Raw genomic sequence first — 27,968 nt, 5'->3', positions numbered from 1 at the left:
GAAAATTACTGAGAATAGTCAAAAACTATATTAGGGTTTAATGAGTTACTAGACGGTTTAGCGTCTAGAAATTTCGTGTGATATTCATACTCTGACTAGTAGCGTGGTCGCAGTCGGAAATTCCGAAGATCCGAGCACTTCCGATTCCAAAAAAGGCAGTGACAAGTCCGTGGGGAATTCACAAATACAGTGGGAGAAGCTCAGCACAGACCTCGCTCAAAATGGTAACGTTTTATTTCTCTTCAGATTTAGATATTTAACGATCTGTTCATAGTGTCACACATTTATGACCATCTTTCTTTTGCAGACGACTTTATCGGAAGATCAAATATCTGGTAAGCTTAATGAGTTCTCAAATTGCCCGGTAACTTAAAAGCCGCTTCATGATCAAGTCCAGCTTATATTTTCGTATCTCTGTGACTGTTGTTTCCTCGTATGTTAATATTGCCTTCTCTTTCGTCTTATGAACTCATCACTTCTTTTATTCTCTAGAACACAAGGAAGCTTTTATGCTCTTCGACCGCAGAGGCGATGGAAAAATTGATTCATCGCAACTGGGTGAGGTGCTGCGATCTCTTGGACACAATCCTACACAGGCTGAAGTCAAAAAGGCTTTGAACGAAGTCGATCCCAGTGGTACGTAACCTTGAAATTTGTATCTTTAACTCATAGCAGGCCAAATTATGTTTAAGGTGTGTTACAAAGAGCGAATTCAAGCAATTTTAAAGTCATTTCGTATGCGGAAAGTTGAAGCTTATAGTTCACTGGTAACTTGTTGGCTTTTAAATTTCAGAAGCTCGACAATTTCTGACCATTTCTACACGTAAATGTTACGTCTAGAAATTTTTTGTTGTTCATTTTGTGAAAAACTAACCGCAGTTTTGCTTCCTAACGCGTACGTAATGTTTTCGCTTTCCTTCGCATGTAGTTTTCATAACAAACACGCTTTGCAAATAAATGCAAACTTTCGTGGCCGAGCAATCTTCGTGGTAAACAGCGGAAAAGGATCTTTGATTGTATGATATTAGGTTCTAAAGCTTACTAGTAAGCTTATTTTATTGTCTAGAAGTTAGAATTCTGTGATGTATTTTGTAATAAGCTTAATACTTGATTATACCACAACGGGCAAGCTTCTCGGTGGAAAGGTAAACAAATCATCTGAAATTATGCATAGGAGTTTACATCAAGAGGAAATGTGTTCAGTGATAACAACTGGTTTATTTGTGTGTTCTGAATGACAATCTGTTTTGTTATGTCCTGTATTTACTGCGTAAAGAAATATATTTTCTAACAATAGAACCACTGAAGCAAAAAACAATGGCTTGGTTTCAATGCTTTGACATGGGTCATTGGAAGCTAGCAGTGCTTGAGAACCAAAGAGACCTTTTCACTTAGTCGTAATTAAGATATGCAAATGAGCTTTTCTAATACGTCGTTAAAAACTACAATAATTTCGTTGTTAATTCTAATTTGTGGCCACAAAAAATTATTTATAAAAATAATTGATCAAGAGGAAACTGCAAAATTTCTCTAAATTTACAGACATGATCAACTTGCATATTATTTAATAATAATTAATAATAAATATTGGGATGTTGTTTGAATACTCATAAATCCAAAGTAATGATAAATTGTGACCTTCCATCTACCTTTTTATATCAAACTACACGTTTACACGTTGCAAGATAGCTACCTTGGCCCCGGAGGTTTTTCTTGATTTTTCTTCTTTTTGCGAAGCAGCGAACACAAGTCGCTAAGCGGCGAGAAAGAAAAACCTCTGGTTATCTTGGACTTGAATCTCACTTTCATGCAGATGCCAGCTGTCAAACGCGTCAAATTGATAATTACAAAAGGGACCAATGGTAACTTAGCAATCACGTGCTTATCAGCCGCTAATGGTTTCCACTCGGGTGGTGGAGAGTGGTATCACTTGACCTACTTGGCCGGAGTCAACGTGCATGTTTACAAGAATTAATGTTTTCATCCGCAACGATCGTGAAGGTTCTGTCTTGTTAAACATTACTACGGAGCATGTTTCTCCACTTACTCGTTTTGTAAGAAGGACTCAGGACTTCCGAATAGAAAGCCATAAGCTTCTTGTCTTCGCTGCTCAAACTGGCCACTGAAATGCCACGGTTTCGCAGTTCACGGATATGAGAGTCCACAAGAGACTTAGAGGACACACAACCAAAATTGTGGCATGATGAGGGTATGAATAACCTGACAGGTACAGGTATTTGCAGACATCGGGGAGCAACTGAAATATAATTGATTTTCCATGTCCGGTTGGCAGGATGGCAAACAACACATCCTTGCGATTTATGACTGCGAGCAAGGCTTTCTTTTGATGTTCGGTGAGACTTTCAATCTCTGGAAAATGCTCCTCGAGTACTGAAGTCAAAATTTCTTTGAAGACACTGTCAGAAGCAATCCATGTCAAACACAGGTGAATCTTGAACGTGTATAAACTGAGAACTGAAGTATTTTGCAAACAAATTCCTTCCCTGGTAGGCAGGCAAAATTTACCTCAAGAAGTGCAGTGACAGATATCCCCTCCGTCCCCTCAGTATTACTAATCAAACGAACCAATCATTTTGATTTGCGTGTTTGTAAAAATATCAGCCAATCCGAGCCTGAGGGTCAGATCCTGACACTGGCGTCTGCATGAAAGTGAGATTCAAGCTTTGCGACTCGTGCTTTCATAGCTGCCTTTGTCACAGATGACCTTCACCTGTTAAGTCCATCTGTAATCCAGAAACCTCATTTGGTTGCTGGTTAGTATGACAATGTGGTTGAGTTCACCTGTGATGCTGGCTAGTTATGAAATTTAGTGAGTGGTTTTAGTTTTCAAAAACTGATTGAGACTGACCTGCTGAGTTCAAATTGATGCAGTACAAAATGGGTTTGTTACTTCTAACAAGAATTTCCCTGTTTAAGAAGTACAATGAACATACAGTAGTAATGAAGGCCATTCTGAAAATTTTGAGCAATCAGTGTGCATGCTCATTTTTTCAAAACTGTGATATATTTTTCGTAATATTTTTGATAGCCTGGCATCTTGGTATCTCTAATTTGTTTTGCTCTTTTGTATCATACACTGCACTGCAAATATATTTACTTTTAAATCTCCCTCTTTAGGTTCTAAGCGCATCTCTTTTGAAGAGTTTTTGCCTATATTCCTGTCCTTTGGTCAAAGAAAACCCACCCTAAGTTCCAATGAGGGTTTTGTGGATGGCCTACGAGTCTTTGACAGAGATGGTAGTGGCCAGATATCTGCTGCTGAGTTGCGTCATGTGCTAACAGGATTAGGTTGGATTCCTTTTTTTCCTTTCTCAATGCAGTCTATGTTCTAAATATTCACTCTGATCTTGCCTTACATATACACCATAATTAGTGTGGATGTGTTGGGGGAAATAAGATTTTCAAGGATACTACATAACTGTGTGGCCCAGTGTGCAAATCATCAATCTCATCAATGTGGAAATAAGAGACAGACCATTATTTTTTTTTTTTGACGGGGTGGGGTATGGGGATTGGGCAATTTCCGAGGACATTAAATTTTTTTCTCACCTTTTGGTTGTGCATGATTTTTTTGGTAGGCAATAGCTTGTGCAGGAGTTATTGAAGTCAAGCACAGGACCTGACTAGTAGAAAGCACTTGGAATGCTCAATTTTTTTGAGCACTTTTTGCTGTGTAGGATTTTTTTTTTGAAATTGTTTACCCCCCTCTACTCAAAATAATAATGGTCCGTCTGTAACTTAATATTTAATTTCCTCATAGTGTGCAATATAGTACAGTGCATCTTTAATAGCACTTTGTAATGTTGTTGTTGGGTTTTGTCCACTTAAAAAGCGTAAATAGAAGAATTTGTTGCAATGACTGCTCACTGCCTATCCTAATCTAGACATACAATATTTATTTGGTAATGTAATGACTGTGTCTGGCCAAACAGCCCATACCAGCCGAAGTTTATCCTGGGTATGTAGCATTAAGCAACTAGGTGAGTATTTCTATCCCTTCTGTATGTGATGCCAGTCCATTGCAGGGTTACCACCAGCATTAAATTTGTTGCATAGGTACCCATTTATAGTCTAAGGTGGCAAGAGTACAAGGCAATGACCCCAGCCAGTGCTCGAACCTGGACCACTTAATCCAGATTCCAGCCTGGTAGGACACCTCCATGACACCTCCTCATATGCATGGAAGATGGGGCTCCAGCTTTAGACCAGGCCAGTAAGGTCACATTGCTAGAAATGAGCAGTCTCATTAGCCACATTGCTTCCTCGGCAATATTGATAATAAGCTCGTGAAATTCACTGAGAGCTGGCATTAACAGCATTTTATTTTCTTAAGGAGAAAAAATGACTGAAGAGGAAGTTGACTTGCTCCTTAGTGGTTTGGAGGATAATCAAGGACAAATAAACTATGAAGGTAAATATTGATTTCTTTTATGCTGCAGTACAATGTACATGTACATGATAATACATAAATCACATAGTTAATGGAGGGAAATGGTTAGGAAACCCGGCAAAGGTCTTTGTTGTATGTTTTTGTTTACTATTTTGGGGGCTGACCCTACACAAAACCTGGCAGAATACAAAAGGTGGTTATGTGTGCTCAGACAACAAATCAATAGAAGCATTGTGATCATGTAATTCATGCATAAGCGACGAGCATAAAACAAAAGATGTGCAGGGTCAAGGACATCCTAGCCTGTTTCTTTGCTTCTTTGATGTTTACCGGCCTTCCTAACCATTTCCCTCTAATAATAAAGTGTATTATCGTTTGTCTCACGATGTAGTCACTTGAGATGTAGATCGCGACGTTTCGACTGCTTACTGCTAGTCTTCTTCAGGCGATAAGGTCGACTGATTGCACGGTATCATTTATATCACAAAGGACGGCTGTAATTGGTGCATTTTGATCCTCCTATTGTTCCATTGTTCCAGCGAGTAGCTGTTCCCTCAGTGGTCCGTTGTTGTACCGTTCTCCTGTTGTTGTGTTTCTTGATCGTGGGTATCCATGCTTCAGGAATTTCAATTCCACTATCCCTGTTGATGTTGTTAGGGTGAAGTCTTATGTGAATAGCTTCCTTGACCCTACGTGTGTACCAGTGAGGATCTCGATCAATAAACTTGACCTCATTCCAGATAGGATAGTGGCTGGTCTCGTGGGTGTGTTCAGAAACGGCGGAGGTCTGGGTACGGGCGAGTCGTATATCCCTGTCGTGTTCTTTGATCCTCTCCTGCATAGATCTCCCTGTTTCCCCAATGTAGACTTTGCCGCACTCACAGGGAATCCTGTAGACAACACCATCTTGTTTAGCTGGGTTGACGGTGTCCTTTGGTCACACTAAGTGTGACCGAAGTGTCGTGTCGGTGTAAATGATACCGTTCAATCAGTCGACCTTATCGCCTGAAGAAGACTAGCAGTAAGCAGTCGAAACGTCGCGATCTACATCTCAAGTGACTACATCGTGAGACAAACAATAATACACTTTATTATTGCATCTACCACGATGAATAACAACAACCTTTTCCTCGACATTTCCCTCTATTAACTATGCACATACCTGGTAAGGGTACATCACCCTTTTTTAGTGGTATCCTGCATAGCCGATAGTTGTCTTACATGATGGGAAAGTAAAGGGTAATGAGGTCCTAACAATGAGCAACAAACCCAAAAGAAAAAGTAGGAAGACCAAGGAGGATGGGAATGAATTTCACTCCATTCACCATTTTCTCTCTTGTGTCTCCAATTCTCATTTCTTTTGGGATCATGCTCCGGGGCAGATCTAGGGGGGTCCATGGGGGTCAGTCAATCCCTGGCCTCTAAATTGAAACAAAAATGAGACATTAGAACACCCTGACTTGGCCTCAGCATGCCGGAAATCCCATTTCCAAGGACCTCAGTTTTAAAAATTTTACAGGGGAGGATGCCCTTAGACCCCCCTTAGTGGGACTGCCTTTGGCAGTCTGTATCTTGAGTTCACCCCCTTTTCTAAAATTCTGCATGCACCCTAGATGTTCCACAAACCACTAATTCTGCAGGTTTACAGTCTTAAATTCTAGGAACTACATGGATAACTTAGATTTCTGCCCTCGCCTTGCTTTTTGAATGTTCATGTCTAGATCTGTTAAAAGATTGAGAGAAGCTGAAGATATAAAATTTTACCTAATTATTGATGTTTATAACTACATGTAAATCTGCCTACTTTTTAATTTTTTAGTTTTGTTGTTGTTGATTACTAGTATTATTATTATTTTTTGACAGAATTTGTCAAGATGGTTATGACTGGGTAACTTTCACTTTTCCAGATTAATTTACCTGTGGTTCAATGATGCTGTATGAATAAAACTGATTGTAACACTTACTACAGATAAGTTATCGTCATCAAAATGATTATCAAACAAGAGCCTTAATAATATAACTGGGATTTACAAAGTATTGTTCATAATTTTTCTATACATTTGGCAGTTTTGTAATTTTGGAAGGTCAGTAGATACTTTTGCAGAAGAAAAAATAAAATTGGACAGCTTATTGAAAACTCATTGACTCCATCTCATAATAAAATATATTATAGGTATTTTAGTGTTGTGTTGCATTAGTTAAGAAGTATTGAAGAGCCAAGCCCTTGCATTATACTCTCATAAAATTTGAGAATACTGGGGAATTTTTTGAATAACTGGATTTGTACATGAGTTGATAGTATATTTATACTTTTGGCACTTGACCACTTTAATACTTTGATACAGCGTGCAAAACATTAAATATGGTTAAAATATACTATGTTTTTATCTTCTGATAAAACAAAGTGCATGCAGGATCCATACATTATTATTACGATATTAGGAGCTGGAAATAATGGCTATACTCGATTTTTGCCCCTCAAGCGCAGGCTCCTTTCCCGAATAGCACCTAAATGATGCCCAATTCCCTCTATGAGGTGTTTCTACAGGGAATCCAAACTTTGTGGTTGTATTCATCATCTTAGACTGCAGGGTTAGAATACCAATATGGCCTATTGGCCATTGTCAGACTTCTGTCTGCCTACAGTCATCAGGGAGTTTGCACTTGCACTCATAAACTTTAGCTTTGTCCGCAAACCAATAATAGCTAACCCCTTTAAAACGACTCCCAAAAGAGGCGATAAGAAAGGCTGCTAAATTTAAAAGTAACGAGGGTCGTAACTTTCGAGATTAAAAAATTGTTCAAGTGAGGTACAGTGTTGATTGAAAATAGAAATTCAGTACTGCAGTAAGTTTATCCCCTCCTATCTTTCCTTAAATGCAACTTCCTATGCAGTGTAACGATCTATTAATAAAGTGATACAAAAATCTGACATACATACATAAACTTTATTAATGTGTCTTAACATCAAGCCGATGGGGAAAAAAACCCTCTACTTATTGGAGACACTTGATATAGTTGCAGACTCTACATTTGAGCGCGTGGTTTTAAACGCTGAATTTCACTTCTCCCCTCTGTGAAGGGTATATACCAGTTCCAAAGTAAAACACTTTGGCAGGGATTTTTGCGCTTTTCACCTTTCCTTGAAAAATCCGCTGGACAGTTATCTAAAATACTTCAGTATTTAGATAAATGACGTCGCTAAACTGTGTGCGCACCTCTCAAGCCTCTCCCACCCCACTCCCGAAAAAAAAAAATCCAGTCTTTCCAAAGTGCAAAATTAAAGGCAGATCTTGTAAACTCCGCCAACTAAAGAACGTTCATGGACTTCATGATCATACCATATGCTGATAACTGGGTATTTGAACTACTTATATGCTTCCAAACATCTGTGGTCTACGGGGTCAGTACAGAGGGGCTCTCCCTTATCTAGGAGATTTTTAGAAAGCAGTGCGCTATCTAGCACTCTACTCTAGGGGAGCACTAGATGGCGCAGCGGTGTCAGAGCATTCCTCCCACCAATGTGGCCCGGATTTTCTTTCGTCCTGGCGCCATGGGTTGTTTCGTTGTTACTGTAGGTTCTAAATACAGCCTCTCCAAATTCCAATTCGACCTGGATAGAAGAACCGTATAAAAACTGTAACGTGCGCTACTGGCGGTTTTCCTCTCCGAAATTTATTTATTTATTTATTGTTTATCTTTTTAACTCCACTGGAATGCGACTGTTTTTCATTCCTGATGATAAAATCAAGTTTTCTTTGCAACCCTATAAATAAAATTCAAGACTTCTGTTATCTCTTAACAACAAGTCTTGTTGAATAATACTTCTCCTATCACTATAATAACGACTATCTGTTTTTTTTTTTTTTAATTTGGTGGTTGTTTTAAACTGTTTTTCTTTCTCGGTTCTGTGGTCGCGAAGTGCTGGCTATATATTTGGTATCTGCACGACTCAAGATTACTTTTCATTATCATCTTGCCGGATTACCAATAAATTACAAACTACTCTCAATAGAGGAATGCCTCTTATTAGGCCCCGCCCTTCAGTGATAACTGGCCCAGCGTTAACGAGGCGTATCTTTGACAATGGCTAGTGCCTCGAGCTCAAATTGGTCTGCGAAAATGAGTTAATAAAATTCTACTTTGTTGATGTTAACCACGCCTTGAGATATTCATGGGCTTCTTGAGGTACACATCGAAGAAAGGAATCTTTTTCAAAAATTACTGAAACTGCTTAATATTCTCGCTATTTATAGCCGAGTCTTCATTTTTTCTCAGCCTCTCTCGCTCTGAAAGAGGCGGAGTTTTTGTTTTACTCTCAGTGTGATCTAAAACGACAAACTGTGTTTTGCCTTGTGGCCATTGTTAAAAAGCCAGCTATTGAGCACAAGAAAACATATCCTCTGCGTGTAGATGTAAGCTATTTTCTTTTATGTTTCTCGCTTCTCCGTGCGAGACAGAGGACATTACTGGTGAAAATGTCTGCCTGCAAGCAGTAAAGTAAACATAAAAAACCTAAAATTTTCTTTTCAAATTGAAATACCCACCATAAGCAAATACTGAAGAAAAATTCTGAAGAAAAACCTGTTTAATGTAGTTTTTCTGATGTGGACCATTTCTGGCGGTAAACATGAAGGGAGAGCAGTGAAGTACATTTTTATCAAGATCAATCCCCGCCCCCCTCCCCGCTTAACTTACCCTGTGTTACCCGACCCACGCTACAATTTCGTAAGCGTGCCACAATGACCCCACCCTCTTAAATACCCGCATGTAATTCCAGGACTTCCCTTGTCTATAAATTGAGCATTTCAATCAAACGTTCGTCTTCACCCACACTTACTTGCTTCACGAATCCCTGACCGTCAAAATGTCTCAACCCACTCAAGAAGAAATGGACGGTGAGTAGTGTATTAACGTTAAAATTGCGGGTGATATTGTCAGTGACATTTGAATTTTCCGCGAATGTTTTCACGCAGAGTACAGAGAAGCGTTCTCGCTGTTTGACGACCAGGGAGACGGTAAGATTGAATCTGACCAGATTGGCTGCTTGCTTCGCTCGTTGAACCTTAATCCCGACGACGAGGATATAGACAAGATCGAAAAGGACGTGGGTGAGGAATAATTTTCTATTTGTTGCTAAATTTTAATTACTGATCAGCGAATATTTTTAATCGAGCCGGATTTATTTATAATTAAAGGCTTATATTCCTGTGGTATACGTTATTGGCGGTCACTGATTTGAGCTCAGGGACGTAGCAATACCAACGTGGGTTTGTTCATTTGTTTAGTCAAAAGGTTATTCGTTCGAGGTTGAGAGAAATTTTGAATTTCTTCAGTGCAATTCAGACGCACAACGAAGGAGAACTTGGCTGAGTACAGCTAGACTTTATCACAGATGTTACGAGTCTGATTTTCATCTCGACTGCAAAAACATTCGAGGTTAAGTTTTAAAGCCGATTTATGCCAAGTTTCGTCCAGCTGGTTTCCTGTAGCAGACGATATAACAACTTCTATCCCCTTTCTTCAATAAACAGTAATGTCACGCAATTTTCGTACGTGGAATAATCTCGTTCGAGTTGTTTTGTCATGAGTATATTGAACGAGCGTAATTGTAGCGAGAAAGCCTTTCAGAAACGTAACAGCTGCGAGTAAAATGATCTGGACATCCATTTAGGGAAATCGCTTAAAATTAACTGAACACCGCCAAACATGTAGTTATTGGAATTGTGACAAAAAAATACGAGCACATCAAAGGAATTTGATCATTCTACGTTTTAAAAAGCAAATGAAGTGTTGATAGCTTTCTTCCTTTCACGCTTTTGATCACAAAACACTTTGCATATTTTGGTGTGCAGCAACAAAAACTTGCCGAAATCAATACCCCTTGAAAACAATTAGTCGCAAAGGAGTTGTCATCTGCCATATCATGTTTCATTACTAGCCTTTTTATTTGTCTGACAGGTAACGAATTTACGCAGTAGCTGTTCACAATGAAAGCCATCGCTGTTTTGAAAGCATAGCCGCGGGAAATTCATTGTGCAAATTAGAATGCGATTATAAATTAAACGATTGTCAGATTTGGCAGTAATTAGCTATTAAGCTTATATCTTATCTTTTTTATTAATTGAAATGAAATCTCTTAAACAAACTCATTTCTGCTAGATTATTTCGTACTGCACAGTGAAATGTTTCTTTTTTTTTTCACTGATAGCTGGTATCCTCTATGCTTTACTTGGTTTGAAGGCAGAATTGAGAAACAGAACGCTTTTTCCTCGAGAGAAATTTTGATTCGGGTCACTGCCTTTTTGCTATTCCACATCAACCGTCTTAAGTGGAAGATATAGTATGTTCATACCCGAAGATAAATAATGAAACAAGCTGTTTTGACTTCAGCGAGGGTCACTTTTCTCCATCGCTGGCCAAAATATTTTACTAGCTTTAGGCTCCGTGTCCACACTGGGCGATGCGGAGGGATTTGAAAACGCAGCTTTATTTCTACGGTTGGGCTTACTGTGCGCACTAACCGTCACCAAAATAGAGCTTTTCTCGAAAACGCTCTTCAAACCGGAGGAATTTGGAAACGCCGGCTTTGCGTTTTCGTGTGGACGGAAAATATTTTGAAAACGGAACTTTTCGAAAACGATGTTGTCACGATGATCATGTGATTTCCCTGAGCGAGTTTTGTGAAGCGCAAATCGAAATGACCGTTGATTGTTGCGTTTTTAAATTCCTCCGGCATAGTGTGGACGGAAAACATTTGATGCGTTTTCAGAGTGCAACCTCCGTTTGCAAATTCCTCCGACCTTAGTTTCAGGGTGATTTTCGTTCTCCTTTCAACACCGAAACGGCTCGTAACATTGGAGTTTGTGCAACTGAATACAGGTCACCCATAAAGAAAAGGTTATCTCGTTCACTTGTGGGACATTATCTTTCAGTTACAGCCAAATGATCTTTTATCGTAGTGTCTAGAATTACGGCACTATCTGTAACAAATAATACAAATTTCATTGCAAAGCTGTTTTATTAACCCTTTTGATTGCCAAGAGTCCCCCAAACTGAAAGTCATACGAAACAATTTCTTCAGAAAATTTCACTCGCCAAAAGTTATTTATCGAGAACAAATGGAACCATATACATGAAAGTGCCACTCAGATTACTTACTACAGGGTTGTCTTAAGGCAGTAAATCCGACCCAAAACACATCTGATCGATTTTAAAGTGAAAATAAGAATGCCTTCTGTTCCCGCCAAAAACAGATTAGAGTTTTCTTTGTATAGTTAGATGCTTTATAAACTCTCCTTTAAGCCCAGCTTTACAACAAATTTAAGCACCTCTACGAATATGAGTGGGTTTGTGAAAACCGTGCCAAAGAAAAAATGCGTTCGTTCACACTAAACGACGTACACACTCAAAGTTTGATTTCCCGCTCGACTGCTAATTATAAAGGCCTCAAAATCACTCCAAACGATGAGAAAAAAATAATAATAAAATAATAATAATAATAACAATAATAATAATAATAATAATAATAACAATAATAATAATAATAATTTTTTAAAAAAACATACAAATTGGTATATACAAGGTAAAAGTAAGTAAAAGAAATAAACTATTAAAACCTAATTCAACAGTGTTTACATAATGGCTCCCTCCTGGGTTTCAACGTCAATATCAATGTTCTTAAAGTCACAAAAGGCTTTCCTTCTAGCTCTTGAACCTCTTAGGCAGATTAGTGCGGATCTTAGTAAAGCGAAGGATGTCCTTGCTGTTATCCAGGAGATTGTTTTAGCATAATGTTCTCCTTTCTTGATGGAGAACAGCTGCGCCAGTCTGGAATGGTATTGCAAGCATTCGTTTCCCATGCCGCCTGTTGACGTGAAAATAAAGGGTGTAAAAGTTCCTTGTTCGATATCCTAAACCCTCCTCGCTTAAAGGCGCTTGTTCTCGTTCTCATGATTGCGGTATATCTGTTCGAGCTCTAGGTCCCTATACGAATCAGCATTAGGGTGACAAACCCTCACGTCAAAGAATGCTGATCGTTGGTTCTCCCAGAATCCGCGCGCATGAATATCTAATCTCGCATCTGGAGCTCGATTAGAACCTCTTCTCAGCTGTTCACCCGAGATGTCTTGCAGGACAGGCTCAATCTCAACATCGGTACAAACCATATTCAGGAGTTCGGCTTCTAAGTCCCTGAGCTCATTGTGACGTTGGGTAATGAACCCACCTCTCTTGCATATCATTGCGTGGTCCACTGTAAAAGCATCACCGCATACACAGGTGGAGGGGATATCATCAACCGGCCAATCGTAGCGCAGTTTGATTGCATCGCGGAACTCTCTCTTATTCAGATTGAAACCCATTTCTCGAAGGGGGAGTACCGTCAGCCAAACAGATGACCCTTTTTCCGCAGCAAGGTCAAGTGCCCGTTGGACTTTCTGTAGGGCTACCCCTCTGATATGCTCTGCCCTGTCTTGGAGCACCGTTGCTCTCTCACTCCTCATTGGCTGTTGTAGTCGCTTGACCAAAGAATCATCCGGCATCTGATGGGATTGAGCCACGATCTGTTGGACCAGCGGGATGGTAACTTTGACGGAGGAGGATTGCTCAAGATTTGCGTCAAGACACGGGTTTGTCATGCCAAGCCCCCCTAGACGGACTGGCAGTGCTAGAATGTCCCTGTCCAGCCGAGTGCACCTATGCTCCATAATTGCAGGGATGAGTACCTTACATATGGCATTCTCCAAAGGCTCCAATAATTCTTGAATATCAGGCAAAGTTAATAATAATAATAATAATAATAATAATAGAGCAAAGCACGAAAAGGAAAATAAATGAGTGAAACTGATAAGATTGACATTCCTTTCCATTTTTGTATCGTCTACGTTGAAGAGCAGGGTGTGGTTTTCATTAATCCTGAGACATATATAAAAGCCAGTTACGACCACTTGGACCTCAGATAAGTCTCTCTTGACCTCATTACTTGTGGAAAATATATCCGGAACTGCAGCGAGGATTTCAGAGCATGTTTTCGGTATTATAAAGCGTCGAAAGCGGAATTAAACCCGGGTTTTCTTCGATTTTCAATAAATCCATTAGGTAGATGCGTTCTTTTTGAATCGGCCACAATTTTTCTTGCTCTACGACTCATGAAATAAGACAGAATGCGCGCGGCCAGAATGCGGAAAAAGCTATTCGTACGGGAACGCTTGCTTCGATGGCTAAGCTCCGTTCAAAAGGAGTAACCTTTCACGCGAGAGGTAAAGAAAAGTGTAGCGTAATTCGTCAATAAAAGACGGGGTGGTACAGTTCCTGTAAAAATAAATTCACCATCTTGTTTCACGTTCAAGTTGGTGGCGCCCGTCGTCAGGTAAGACATCAGGAGGAAGAATCAGTCATTTTGAAAATCGGACGGTTAAAAGGGTGGATTATAGTGCCGTGCCCTTTCTAAAATCATTCTAAAAACGCTGAAATCGGAGACTAAGGTACAATATCAAGCTTGCCATGTTTTTGCAGGTAACAAACGCATCAGGTTTGAAGAATTTCTGCCAATCTTCCTTACCGAGAAACAGAGATCCAAACCAGTCAGCGCTCAACAGTTCATTGAAACTCTAAGCGTGTTTGACAAGGACAACGCGGGAAGAGTCGCTTCTGGTGAAATGCGTCATGTGTTAACCTCGCTAGGTAAGATGTATGGGTTATTGACCAAGTGTGAGGTCAAGATGGCTGGATATTGGCCAAGTTCTTTTTTTGCGTGTTTATGGGCCTCGACTCCGTCTCGGTCCATAAACTCGCAAAAAAGAACGAGGCCAATATCCAGCCATCTTGACCGAACAAGTTTGGTCAATAAAGAATTTATTATATGGCTTTCGCGGAAATTTTTCTTGCGGGACACGGCGGGTAGTCCCGAGCGGGCAAGATAGCTCCATCTTGCCCGCTCGGGTAGCCAATCACAGCGCAGTATTTGATTCATCTTGCCCGCTCACGGAGCTAGCCATATAAGATTAAATAAATGTTGAATGTGTATAGTGGTCGGTACGTTTAGCCACAATCAGCTAGTTCTCTGGCATCCCACTCAAACTGAAAGAAAGAAATATTTCAAATAAACACAGTAGGCTTAAAAATCTCAACAGGCTGAAGGCAGACCAGTTGGCTGTTTAAAAGCATGCTCGAGGAGTTGAATTCGGGTCTGTCGAGAAGCAACTCCAGGTCTGAGCAGGACTTCAGATTTCAAGTCCGGCGCTCTGACCACTCGGCCGCGCCGCCTCCCTGATTGCTTCGTACAAGTCAACGATGGCAACTCTGCCCGGCTGCATTTCACCTTTTGTCCTCAAACCAAAGTTTAACTCTTAAAACGGACCAGTTGGAAGTTAGAACATTAAGTCTATGTTAATTTTAAGTAAAGAAATTAATTAAACCCATCGATCAATTGACCGTGGCTGCCTGGGTAACCCCAGTGGTACCCGATTTAGCCGTCTACTGCAATCCAATGGTTGTTCATAAACTTACAAGCTTGTAATAGAAGTTTTCAGTTCATAGTTTTAAGTTTTTTTTTTTAACATAGCTCTCTAAACGCGTTGCTTGCCCACATTTTGTTCATATTGGTGTTTTGATCGACAGGTAACAAACTCCGAGATAAGCAGGTGGACATTTTATTCGATGATGTGGGAGAGCATGGAGGATTTATCAACACTGCAGGTGATTGGCTCCACTAATCTATAAAAGCCTGTGAATACTAATAAATGCCTGGCATTACTAAACACTCTCCTTGCGGACCGTGTTTGAGGGTGCTTCGCATATGAGAACGTTCAATCACTATCAACCGTTAGCTGTACAACGGGCCAAAAATTTATCCGTTAGGTGTAAAAGTTGGAACTTATGCGTCCCATGGCGCCATTAAGACAGATTATGATGTAAAAAAATATTAACCGTAAAAAAAAAAAAAAAAAAAAAAATAAGCAACGAAAGTGAGTCTCAAGATCTCTTGTCAAGACTTTTGTGACGTTTAGTTTTCGGACACTTTTATCACATTTCGGACAAATTCTGGACATAACTAAAACATAGCTAGCTAAAATAAGTTTACGCCTACAAAACACGAATTAGACTGAAACAACATCAAAAGATGATGTTTTACTACAGCCTCGAGGTTTTACGAATAAACCGACGAGAAAATAACGCAAACTGTGTCAAGGCGTCGCGAATGTCAAGTAGTGTCCTAGCTAGAGTTCGCTCCGTAAAGCGGCATAAGGGAAACTTAGCGCTTTGAAGCTACTTTACAGCTCTGTACTGTACTGTAAATATTTCGGACGCTTAAAAATTTCGGACGGTTTTATTTCGGACACTTTTTTGTCCGAAACTAAAATCGTCCGAAAACTTCAGTTGCAAGTGACGTACCCACCGAAAGACTTTCGCTATGTGATTTATACAATAACGCTTTTTTGTTTCTTTTGTTTCATAGACTTTGTCAACATGGTTATGTCGAACTAGGCAAAGGAAAGTAATCTCCGTCGTACAAATATCTGAAGCTTCTCTTTAACATTTCAGCTCCATATGATCGATCTGTTAGCAATCTAATGGTGTCAAAATGTACTTCTTTTCTGATTTACTGCCCTAACGTGTTGGATAGAGAAACAAAACGGTCACAAACATGTCAAGTTAGCACTTGTTTGTTCAATAAAGTGATTGAAACTTTAATTTTCAATGTGGTTGTTCATTCTCTTCTTTATTGCGAATTACTCAAGAAAACGCTCCATAACAGTCAGCCAACGCCGTTGTTGTAAAGTATCGCAATACAACCCTTGTAGTTCCTGCCTGCACGTATGCACACGAGCAGAGGGGATCTCTTTTTCCTGAGGCAGCGTCCACACTGCGTCGCAGGAATTTGAAAGCGCAGCTTTATTTCTACGGTTAGGCCTACCGTCCACACAAATCCGTCACGAATACGGGGCTTTTGGAAAACCGCGCCCTTCAAACCGGAGGAATTTGAAAACGCTGGCTTTTCATTTTCGTGTGGACGGAAAACAAATATTTTGTAAACGGAGCTTTTCGAAAATCATAGCGTCGCGCTGATGATGTGATTTCGCTGACCGAGTTTTTCTCAAACACGAATCCAAAATGGTCGGTGATTGTTGCGTTTTTAAATTCCTCCGGCGTAGTGTGGACGGAAAACATCTGATGCGTTTTCAGAGTGCAGCCTCCATTTTCAAATTCCTTCAGCGTAGTGTGGACGGGGCCAGACTGGAGTACGCACGCTAATTAAGCTAGGGTCAATGAAATAGGCGGCAATATCCATGTCGCCTAAAGTTTTGCGAGAAAGGCTTTTACGCCTTCAAGCACGTTCACTTTCACAAAAATAAAACTCAGTTTCATTTGGAAGGTTTTGAACCTGGATTTACCATCAAACACTAGTAAACCGCACTGAACTGAAGCCTTTCTTGTACAACCTGTCCTTAAAATCTAAGTTCACGCGTCCCGTTTCGCGAATGAAAAAACGGGCAAATAAAGAAAACTGCTTTACGCAGCGTAGGTGGATCGTGGGTAAGAGATGAACGAAATTAAAAAGAGAGACAAAAGACATTTGTTTCCACATTGTCCAGGCAAGCGGAATCACTGAGGCAGTATCACTAAGAGTTACTGTTGCCGATTTAGTTACCAAGGAGTTGCCCAGGTCAGTGGAGTTTTATACGATGAGTTCCGACTAACTTCCCAACTTACCACCCTATGAGCCTCGGGTCTGGGCGTTCAACCGCGTCGTAAGCCATGTAAACTCGTTCTTTGTAAACTCCCTTTGTCAAATGAGCTTCAACGTAGATACTTAACGCTTTGTCATGACATATGAACTGAACGTCGTGATGTCACACGCAGCATCAAAGAGAAACCGCTGGAATAACATATTGAAGAGAAAGATCTTCATGAAGCAACAGAAACTGGACTGCCTTGCCGTGTACAATATCTGTTGAACGAGAAATAACAAAACAAATAGCACAATAAACTCAAGATCTAAATGAAGGGTAGTAAGGGGTTACCAAGATTCGTACGGAATCAATATTTGAGCGATTTTAGCTAGAGTGTGGTTTGGATACAAGTTGAAAAACAAAAACTGAATACGAGTCTGGAAGTAACCATTGAAGTAATTTTAATCTTCGAACTGAAGACATTCATCCACAGTTGGTGTCTCCATAAATAAAAGAAACAAAATGGGGTTTTCTTTGTTTCTTACTTTTAAGGGAAAGTTACAGCAAAGCTTATCAAGGTCGAATATCAATGCAAAGGCAGTTACTGTAAAATGTACGCCTCCTAACCAACGTCAAATAACGCGACGGTGGAAATCTACCTTAACTAGGATTAATTCTCCGTAGGAATTTAGACGACCAACTTCTCCAGGTACAACAAAAATACTGGGAAACACAAAACACACTTTCTGGTCAAAATAAAATAACAATTTTTGGAAACAACTACAATTGCTGTACCTCCCAACTCAAATACGTTTTCCGACTGGAAGAGAACATGTAACGTTTCAGGGTCGAAACTCACTAACTTCCAAGGGAAACAACAAATTTAAGGGTGCGTTCCTTTGGGGTGATCTGGATCAGCATCAGTGAACCAAGATCACTCGGATTATGGTGCATCACAGGAACCAATGAATCCACTCTGGTCACGGATTCTTCGGTTCCTTTGATGATCTATGATCCGAGTGATCTTGGATCACCGATCCTGATCCAGATCACCCCAAAGGAACGCACCCTAGCTTTCGTCTCGCACGTCATCAGGTCGTGTACTTTGAAACGGCAAATTTGTGTGAGGGTCTTGGTCTTGTTGAGGGTCGCGGGGAAACAAAACTCACTGTTTCCCTTGAGGTCACTTGCTGATCCCCGATATTGAACTCGAACCCCCGATTACTCGAATCTCTCTTTTTTTTCCTTTTTTGCTTTTTTTACTCGAATCTCTCGTGCTAATCGAACCAAAGATGGATTTGCTTCTTCCATTTAATTCTAAACTCGGTATAAACTCGAACCTGTCGCTAAGTCCACTTGACCGGGACTTGATAACTTGAACTTCATTTTGTCAAAGCCTAATGAGTTGAAGCTCTCCAGAATCAAGGACAGAAACAGGTTGGCTGTAAAGTGTCAGGGACTGGTTACAGGACGTTCTGAAAAGACTGACATCAACAGTGCTTAACTTGTTGCAAACTGTTCTTCTGCTGTTGAATCGCTTTGTTGATTTCCCATGAAGGTTCAAGTTCTCGGGAGTCACTACACAACGGAAAATTAACTTTACTTACTGCATATTACACGGCTAGGACTGACTTGTTGACTGTGTAAAAAAGCGGCGAGTTTTCTGACGTCCACTCTGGCCTCGGCCATTTTGTCAGGATCTCTGTTGTGGTGTTGTGATGAGTTATCACCCTCTGCAAATTCCATTAATTCATACACTGTAAATCGATGCTAGGAGAAGAATGGTGATTGGAAGATGGGAGAGGAGAAAATACCCACACTGTCCATTCACATAGCCAGAATTTTGTTCAGGCTTAATTTTCACAGCTGCTTTAGATGTGTATCACTCATGTCTTCACATCTTTCTCTGCAGTTCAAATATATGATCTTTCATATACCCACTTACATAGTACTCCATCTTAATAAGAAGTTTCTTTGATAAACATCTGGTAATTAAACTCAGCGGTAAAAACGAACGACGTTTTGACCTTTTTCCCAGGTCAAAAATAACATACAAATATAAAAGTTTACAAAATATGCATAATTATCTAAACAATTAAGCTAAGCTTCCTGGAAAGCTGTAAGTTTAGATTATTATGCGTGTTAACATGCTCTAAGGATTTTACATTCCCAATTACTTTTTAGACTTTTATATTTGTATGCTATTTTATATTTACTTCAATAGCACTCAATCCCTGAAGAAGCAACCTATGTAAATTTCGGCAATTCTCGTACCCCAGGTAGGCGTGTCCAAATGCTTGAAATGCGTTGTGACAGATGCCATGTCTGTGTCTATTCCAAGAGTCATGTTACCACTCTGATTGGCTGCAAGTATCTAAAATGAACAATTCAGTTTGAATTATAATCACCTAGACAGGTAATACAGGGGGAGTCTACGGGGGCTTTGGAGGTGCCTTATTCTTAACAAGGCCTGTCCTGCACATGGGGAGAAGGAATTGATGATGATGATGATGATGATGATGATGATGATGATGATGATGACGGTGTTGGTGACCATGACGATCATGATGATTACCATGGTAACAATTACACTAAACCACTTACCAAAAAAGTGCTGAGATTCTTCATTCGTTCAATTACATTTTTCACCACTTTGAGTGATGGCATGTATATGCTAACCTTCAAAAGAAGAACAAACTCTTCAGTCTAATATATGAGTTTAACTGTGTTTTTTTTTTTTTACTATTGCATACAATACTAACATTACTTACACTACTAAGACTTCTTACAATACTAACATTATCTACAATACTTACATTACTTACAATACTAATATCACTTACGCCACTAGTGACCTTACTTACAATATGACCATTACTTACACTACGATTACTACTAACACTACGATTACACACAACAACTACTACAGATGCTCTGCCTACACAACTGATAATACGAATCTTACTCTACATGAGTTTAACTGTGTTACAGCTAATACCATCACAGCTAAATGGAACAATCAGTCTTAACACATCAAACCACCATCTACTCACAAACACTTTCCCCTTAACTCTGAAGATAACTTTCACTCAGGTTGTCACTGAACATCAATTACCAACAACAATTCTTTTCAGAACTACATGTACTCTCACCCAGAAGATCACACTTTATGAACTGCCAATACTCGTGGGTTCAAACCATTTACTAAGAAGGTTGAACCAGGCTTTTAGCCAGATGGGTGTCCAGGCATCCAGTGGACGCCCACTTTTTAAAGAAAATTGTTTTGCCTGGAAACCAGCACATTTTGAATTTCAGAGTTATGGTGGCGCGTGAGATAAAACTATGATAGCATTTGTCCAGAAATATACACTTATCTAGTAATTTTTAGCCTTTTTAGGAGTTAAAGTATTAGGAAATGTGATTATTTAAATGTTTGCTTGTTCGGTTCACATAGTCAGTCTCCAAGATAGCCAAAGTAAGTTCCAATATTATTTACATCACATTCCTGCCACCATGTTGGTGTACAATGGAGGTACACCAACATGGCGGCTCCATACTGGGCTCTGTACATTTGCACAAAATATTTTGATGAATATCTGAAGTTTGGGAAAACACACAAACCTAAACCTTGGAGAAGTGTCATCTTTTTATATATCTTCTATAACATCACAATTTCTTGACTTTATCCAATGAATGGTTTTTGATTTATTTTTTTATTGCGTGAAAGTGAAGACGAAGAATTAAAAAGTGAAAGAAAATAAGTAAAGGAAAAACTTTTACGACAGGTGATGAAAGTAAGAAATAATTAACACTCACATCAAAGTCTGGCATAGCAGGCTCCTCATAATCGTCCCAGTTCCTCTGAGGAATCACTCCTACAGGTACGTCGTGTACCACACTTCTTGTGTGACTGGTAAGGGATGGCTGAAATACCAGAATCCCATCAACATTTAAAATACGTACTATGGACTCTCAAAGCTGCAGTTGCTGATTTTCTCTTTAGCTGTATCCATTACTCAACTAAACCTTTTTTGAAACAATTATAGGCTATGAACCTCCCCCCCCCCCCCCTCCAACCCTTCCTCTGCTCTTACAATGTGAGTATGTCACAAATATATTTTCACCCCTGAGAGGTAACAACAGGCTACTTTTAAGATATTAAAATTCAGTTTGATAGTGAGGCCAAGAGGACACAAACAAAAGAAATGAATAAACATTGTCATTCAATTCCCTTTGTTTGTGTCCTCTAGTCCTCACTGCCAAGCTGAATTTTAACATAGTAATATCAAAATTAGACTATTCAAAAACAAAACTAACAAATCTAGTTTTTTCCAGCTTATTTCCCTAAATTTAACACATCACTGACAATAACTTTTAAACCATTGAAATCTGGAAATTTTTGGCAAAATTGCAGTTTTTAGGCATCTGTTTAGACATTTTCTGGTCATTTATGACCTAAATTAACTCCACTACTCAAAAAAGCATTCGCAACATGAAAGCATCATGCCTTTCTTTCCACTAGCTTGGCGTTTTATGGCAATATTTAGCACTTACCAGGGTAACTTCAAATGTTAAACATGGAGTGTGTTTTTTTGTCAGTTTTATTTTCACAGCTTGTGCACTGCCTGCTGATTTCATGGCTCGTGCCAAATTCTCTGGCACCAGCTCAAGGTAAATATTGTTGGTTTCATCTTTTCCTTCAATACGATACTCATCAAAGAAGTTGCTCTGAAAAAAGAAAAAAATTTTGTAATGAAGTTTCTTCAATAAGTATTTGATGATAAAAACTAGCAGTAAGTATCACTCTGCAGTCACATTTCCAAGTTAAAAAGAAAGCAACTGAAATTAGTTTGGAGAGGTTCTTTTTATTTAAAATTGACCTTAGAGGGTTTGAAATGTCGTTCCTTTTTATCACTAGTTTTTATCACCAAAAAAGCAAAAATTGTGACATATAATATGTGACACAGGCAATTGTTGCACATTTGCTGAAATTTGTTTGACTAATAAGTTATTGCTCTTAACACAAATTAACCTAGGTTGAACTGAAATCATTCTGACCTAAAGAACAAAGTGACCTACAACACATACGTCGGCTGACTAGTTTCTGGACATGAACTTTCTGTGAAATAAGTGCCTTCCAAACAATTTTTAGTTGTTCCCTACAAAATAACCTTAAACAGATCTAGAATCAACCAAACTTTTACTTTCATGTCGAGTCTTACCACTAAATTTAAAGTGAATGAAAAGATGAGGAACTGCAGTCTGGCATGGGTATAACATACAATATTTTGAAAGAATATTTTTTATTTCTACACGTATACCATGAAACATTTTAGACAGACCTGTGTTAATTCACACCAAATTGACACTCCCCCAACAGTGGCATTGTCAGCCAGAATAAAATAAAGTTTTGTTGGTGTCATTCGCAGAGCACAAGTCTTAGCCATTCGGGATATGGTTCCTAAGACCCCTAGTGGTGAAGAAATACAAAACATGGTAAGAATTCCAGCTATCTAAATAATAAAATTATGGCTGTCTCTCGGTGTATTTGTTTCTGGCAAGATAATTTGTTCAGTTCTTATATATATTATCGTCAGTTGCACAACATTTCCCGATTCCAAATCTGATAGCCAGACCGTTAAGCCGATTAAGAAAATATCCCTGAAGAAACTGAGCAAAACCAGCGCTAAAAAGAAGACCTTCATCGTAAAGCTAAATAGAATCCACATGAGAAAAAGTAGAGTCCACTGTATTATTGATGTAACACCGAAAACAGGCTATAAAAACCCTTTAGTTACGAAAAAAATATTTAAAAAATCTAACTACTTACGTGTAAAATGTTGAATGCAGTTTATATCTATAATCTTCGCTCGAAAACGCATATTGTCGAGGTTGAGAAATTTCATACGGCAAACTCGCTCAAAACTACCGCCATTTTGAAAACTTCCCAGAGTGCCCCACTCAAATTCACGCTTGCGATTTGGGACGGGGCAGGGAAAAGGCCCTGGGAACGAGGTTGGCGTAATGAGAAATAACTTTAGGGAACCAAAGAATCCTTGTAAAACACAGAATGCGGATTGCGGACTGCATACTGCATACTGGTGAAATACCGACTGAGGGTTGACTGAGGGTGAAATGCAGACTGAATACAAAAACGTTGCGTGGCGACTAAAATCACGCTGCGAAGGAGACTAAGTTCTAGCGGGTCAGTTATAGTATTTACCTTCATTGTTTTAGCTAACATAGCTTTTTGAAATGATAAAGTAACCTTTAATACTATTATTTAAAGTTTAAAAAGATAAATATTAGAGTTTTAGCACTTCATCGTACTGAAATAATTAAACTTATGTTTAAATACAAAAATTAGGACAAGTTATCGGCGTTGAGTCCTTGTGGCCTAATGGATAAGGCGTTGGCCTCCGGAGCCAAAGATTGTGGGTTCGAGTCCCATCAAGGACGTTACCCTGGCTTTTTTTTTTCCCGTTAGAAAATACTCTTTTTTTTTCTTCTTAACTTTTAATTTAAGTACAGGGCAATATCACAAAAGCTTTGGAAAAATAATAGATTTGACTACTACACATCAGACTGAACAGGTACACAGCGGACGTGCATGTACATATCAGCAAAAAAAACCAAGTAGATTTTTCAACTTTGTTTTAACTTATCTCGCCCAATCTTGTTTGAAGATTTCCTGTTCGTTCCTATTGTTTCGCTTCAGATTGATAATCAGCTAAGTATAAGTATGCTTCTACTCGAATAAATAAAGTCTCCATTTCGCGCGAACATTTGCTCGAACATTTAATATCCGAGAAGCTCACAGTTTTCCTGGAGTTAAAGCTCTAGGAAAACTGTGAGCTTCAAATATTTTTCGCAACACGCGCTGGATCTGAAAATTGGGGAATATCACTTGGATATTCCCCACTTTTAGCTGGGAAAATAATTGGGTTCCCGTGACCTAGAGGGCAGTGAATGTTACAAATAAATTTACTTACGGAACAAATCACCAAAACTTGTTTCAGTGCCCGGCTGTAACACAGGCTGGTTTCGAAATCAATTTCATACACATGACAATTTATCATAATTTGTTATTCTGCACTTTGCAAAAAAAGAAAAAAATGTAGACCAACAACTTCATTTTGCACCAACGATTTACACCATTTTCAAAAATGGTGGACAAAAAAATTAAAATAATCATGTAAATATTAAGCTCTTTCTTTTTAGTAGTGACAATGATTGGTCAAGATTTCACCCTCTTCTGTGTAACATGTGTAATAATGTTTGAAGCCTCACACACAAATAGCAAAGTTCTGGGAATGAATGTGAAATGACGTTAGGCTCCCAAACATGAGACTACAGTGTTTGTGGGCCATTTACCCTGTAGCTCGTCTTCCCAAACCACTCTTTGGATTGTTACGCCCCTGTCCACCAAATTAATGGTTGGAAGCAGACTGCAAACCAATCATGACCTTGTACATATTTAAAATAGTTATCTTTTATTAGCATTCTGGTTTCCTTGCATTTTTTAATTTCGTAATAAAATATTGAAATAGTAAAATTCAAATGTAACTATTAAGCAATGAGTTCAGGTGAAAAAGGTTGGGTGGTGTATCATAACTTTGTTGAAATCTTAGTCAGCAAGTTTTGAAACCTGGAAGTGACCCTGTTTACTTTTCAAATCAAGTCATCTTTCTTTATGCAAGATGGGCCTGACTAATATAACTCTGAGATGATTCTCGGTCATCTTTGAGCACAAAAATAATAAAGCTGAATGAAACACAACAGTCAACATGACCTGAACACATAGGACAAATTATTTATAATAAGAATAAAATGGATATCACATTTTGGACCAGGTTTGCTGTCATTAGTGCTTTTCAATAATGAAAAAAATATAAGACAAAAAATATACTGAAATAGAATTATTTGTGGTTCAAATCTGTTTTTGATTTTAAATGTATAAATTAGGTAATTTCCAATTTGAGTTGAAAGCAAAACTTTGCAAGTTTGGTTGGTCATTTCAATATTACCAGCTTAACTGTTACAGTTGTTTAACTAAACCACCTAGGAATAACATGATTGACCAAATATGATTGTGCAATTACAGCTCTATACAACAGAATTAAGCTGACAAGCTGTGTAACTTGTAACTTGACCCAACCCCCTCCCCCCTTTTGATTTCCCCTAGACCTGTCACTATGTCAGTGACCTCTACAAGGACAGTGCAACCTCTGGTTGCGACCACCTCTCATAAGCGACCACCTCTCCTCAGCGACCAGTTTTCCAAAATGGCAAAAGTTTCAAAGTCAAATAACTATATTTGGAACCTCTTGTAAACAACCACCTCTCATAAGCGATTGCACCACTTTTAGAGCTAAAAGTTTGAGATTTTCTTTTGTTTTTAACCTCCCATAAGTGACCACTTGAGAGATAATAAAGCAGAAATTGGATAATAAGGTGTCATAATCATGGATAGCACAAGAGACAGAAATTTCTCAACAGGAAGTACTGAATATTTTTCTCAAAATTGACTCCTCGTATGAATAAAACATTCAAAGGACCTCAGCAGTTACCATATGCTAATAAGACAAAATTTTGTCCCAATATGGTCTTAGCTCTCGTAAGCGACCATCTAAGCTTGACATTTTGGGTGGTAGCTTACGGGAGGTTCGACTGTAGTTAATGTTAGGACCACAATAATAAGCCTAGTTAACATTACGACACTGAACTTTCCCAACATAAAAGAACATAGAAACAACTTTCCAGGGCTTTCCCAGGACTCTAAAATTCACATTAACCCTTTCACTCCCAAGATTTCAATATTAATTCTCCTTACTGTCTGCCACATATTTCATATCTTTTACTTGAGTTTAACAGATTTCCAGAACTTTCCAAGACCAGTAACCCTTTTCCAGGACTTTGCAGTCCTGGAAAATGCTACAACAAAATTCCAGGACTTTCCAGGTTTTCCAGGACCCATACTAACCCTGTACATAAATACTTCTGTGAAACAGTAAATATATTCTAGGGTACACCTATACTAAATAATTTAAAGTCTTTTCAAGTGCCATTAAGTTTTCATCTTTAGAGCAATTTTCAGTTGAGTGTCGAAAGTAATTGGGCAATTACTTTGGTTTTGGTTTTGGGTTGTATGCAGACTTAACTTTTACCTACTGTTTCAGATTCGCTGGGTAGTCTAATTGGTGAGTGATTGGTTTTAAGACACTCAATTGAAAACTGCTCTAATGCATATTTAATTGTTGTTTATTTAAGTTGCTGATGAAAGGGTACTGATCTTTAATATATTAGAAATGGATCATATCAATGATGTTTGGTTCAAACTTTGTACCAATGTGCCGCGCGCCAGTGAATTTTACATGCCCAGTCTTTATCAGCTGCGCAAAACTGGAGCAACTGGACCCAAACATAAACCCACCACTGCCGACTGGAACACCACCCAGACCATTAAAAGCATTTGGACCACTCTGCACACAGCGACACTGTCTGAAATCTGCACCAGAGATGTCTGCATCTGTGAAATCTACCACCACATGGCTGGCAAACTCACAACCATAGAAACAAGTGTTTACCAAACAGCAGTCCACAAAAGAGACATTATGTGCAAAAGTAGTATGGGCAAATGAAAGACCAGAGAGGTTCTTCCCACTGAAATCAAGATTTCCTTTAGTCATGTTGTGGAAAACAAAGTCTGCATTTTTCATTCTGCAGCTTCTATTGCCAAGATCTGGACCTGAAGGTGTGCTGTTTGTGGTTGTCTGTCGAGTCAGTGTCGCTAGCATGTCATTGATTTCATTCTGGGTGAAGTCAGGTGCCGGAGGGGGAGGATCCAAGACATTTTCAACACCAGCTACCAAGTCACTGAGTTGGTAGTACTGAGCTTCGTTCACTATTTCTCTCAGCGACACTTCATCTTGGGGGAGCATATCGGCCCGAAAACCGTCACGGAGGTAGTTCAAAATGTGCCGGAAATGGGTGCCATCCCGGTCCACGAAATAACTCCCATCCGATTCCTGCACAAGTTTGTGTCTGCCAGAAAACATGGTGGCAAGCATGGAGTCCTTATCTCGCCTTAGTGTCTGAAGAGAGGTCGTGAAACGATGTCCTCCTATGTTGAGATGAACGGGTGACGATTGAAACTCGTAAACGTCTTGCATTCGTTTCTTTTCCTTCTCTATACGTAGTCTGGTCTCATCAAGGTCTTTGTACTGTTCTTGGATTGCCATTTCGTGGTCTTCTCGTTTAGTCTTCATCTCTTGTTCAAATGCTGTTCGATCCCTTTCCAGTTGCTCGCTCCATTTCGACAGTTCATTCTCCCGTTTTTCAAAGGACGCCAGTAGATCGTTTATTTTCCCGTGTACTTCGTGACTCCAAGCTTCCTTGTCTGACATGACGCTTGATTTAATCGCTGTTATCCCGCCAGTGGAAACGAAAATTCGGGGGACAAAAGCAAAAGAAATGTTTAGCTTTGTTCAATCGTTGGCACTGCAGGCTCAGGCAACCTCGTCCCCAGGGCCTTCTTCTATTCTCCCGTGCGCCATTTCGGAGAAGACCCTGGGGACGAGGCTGCATTGGAAAAGGAGTTCACTGGAACGAAGATAACGAAGATGTTTTCGGAAGGGAGGCCCGGTTGGCAGCAGTAAGATGAACAAATGGAGAATAAACAATTATTGGATGAGGTTTTTGTGATATCCAGAATAATCAAGGTCGAGGTAGGGGTTATATATAACAGCCGAAGCCGAAGGCTGAGCTCAGCCTTCGGCTTCGGCTGTGAGGCTTCGGCTGATAACCCTTACCGAGACCTTGATTATTCTGGATATCCCAAAAACCGATTCTAATAATTGCTTTATTATACACTGAATAAAAAA

At 39.3% G+C, this 27,968-nt stretch overlaps 5 protein-coding genes and 1 non-coding gene across 6 annotated transcripts; 3 read left to right on the top strand and 3 right to left on the bottom strand.

Moving 5' to 3' along the window:
- Positions 1–108: 108 nt before the first annotated feature.
- Positions 109–6,548, top strand: LOC110054312 (myosin-2 essential light chain-like). Its single transcript, XM_020760694.2, has 6 exons — positions 109–224; positions 308–335; positions 493–636; positions 3,139–3,309; positions 4,355–4,432; positions 6,275–6,548. Exons 1-6 carry the CDS (start codon positions 222–224, stop codon positions 6,301–6,303), a joined length of 453 nt encoding a protein of 150 aa, XP_020616353.1. The 5' UTR covers positions 109–221; the 3' UTR covers positions 6,304–6,548.
- Positions 6,549–9,169: 2,621 nt separating this feature from the next.
- On the top strand, positions 9,170–16,105 carry LOC110054315 (myosin-2 essential light chain-like). Its single transcript, XM_089284415.1, has 5 exons — positions 9,170–9,309; positions 9,388–9,522; positions 13,928–14,095; positions 15,032–15,109; positions 15,870–16,105. The coding sequence occupies exons 1-5, from the start codon at positions 9,279–9,281 to the stop codon at positions 15,896–15,898; spliced, it is 441 nt and encodes a 146-aa protein (XP_089140541.1). The 5' UTR covers positions 9,170–9,278; the 3' UTR covers positions 15,899–16,105.
- LOC149114808 (uncharacterized) lies at positions 11,991–13,111 on the bottom strand. The gene has a single exon (XM_089284410.1). It carries the CDS (start codon positions 13,048–13,050, stop codon positions 12,340–12,342), a length of 711 nt encoding a protein of 236 aa, XP_089140536.1. The 5' UTR covers positions 13,051–13,111; the 3' UTR covers positions 11,991–12,339.
- On the bottom strand, positions 14,951–23,037 carry LOC110069657 (checkpoint protein HUS1-like). The gene is made up of 8 exons (XM_089284409.1): positions 22,916–23,037; positions 22,428–22,555; positions 21,640–21,813; positions 20,902–21,009; positions 19,690–19,764; positions 19,360–19,459; positions 18,693–18,818; positions 14,951–17,363 (listed from the first exon to the last, which is right to left on the bottom strand). Exons 1-8 carry the CDS (start codon positions 22,989–22,991, stop codon positions 17,278–17,280), a joined length of 873 nt encoding a protein of 290 aa, XP_089140535.1. The 5' UTR covers positions 22,992–23,037; the 3' UTR covers positions 14,951–17,277.
- Positions 23,038–23,471: 434 nt separating this feature from the next.
- Trnar-ccg (transfer RNA arginine (anticodon CCG)) lies at positions 23,472–23,544 on the top strand. Its single transcript has one exon. It is a non-coding gene; the product is annotated as a tRNA-Arg (tRNA).
- A 1,015-nt stretch (positions 23,545–24,559) lies between these two features.
- LOC110069668 (uncharacterized) lies at positions 24,560–27,583 on the bottom strand. Its single transcript, XM_020777197.2, has one exon. The coding sequence runs from the start codon at positions 27,489–27,491 to the stop codon at positions 26,388–26,390; it is 1,104 nt and encodes a 367-aa protein (XP_020632856.2). The 5' UTR covers positions 27,492–27,583; the 3' UTR covers positions 24,560–26,387.
- Positions 27,584–27,968: the final 385 nt, after the last annotated feature.

The sequence above is a fragment of the Orbicella faveolata genome, unplaced genomic scaffold (genome assembly GCF_042242905.1).
Source record: "Orbicella faveolata isolate gen_17 unplaced genomic scaffold, um_ofav_v1 contig_13, whole genome shotgun sequence".
Classification (NCBI taxonomy): domain Eukaryota; kingdom Metazoa; phylum Cnidaria; class Anthozoa; order Scleractinia; family Merulinidae; genus Orbicella; species Orbicella faveolata.
The sequence above is the reverse complement of the archived record's forward strand: the minus strand, read 5'-3'. Positions and strand labels throughout refer to the sequence as shown.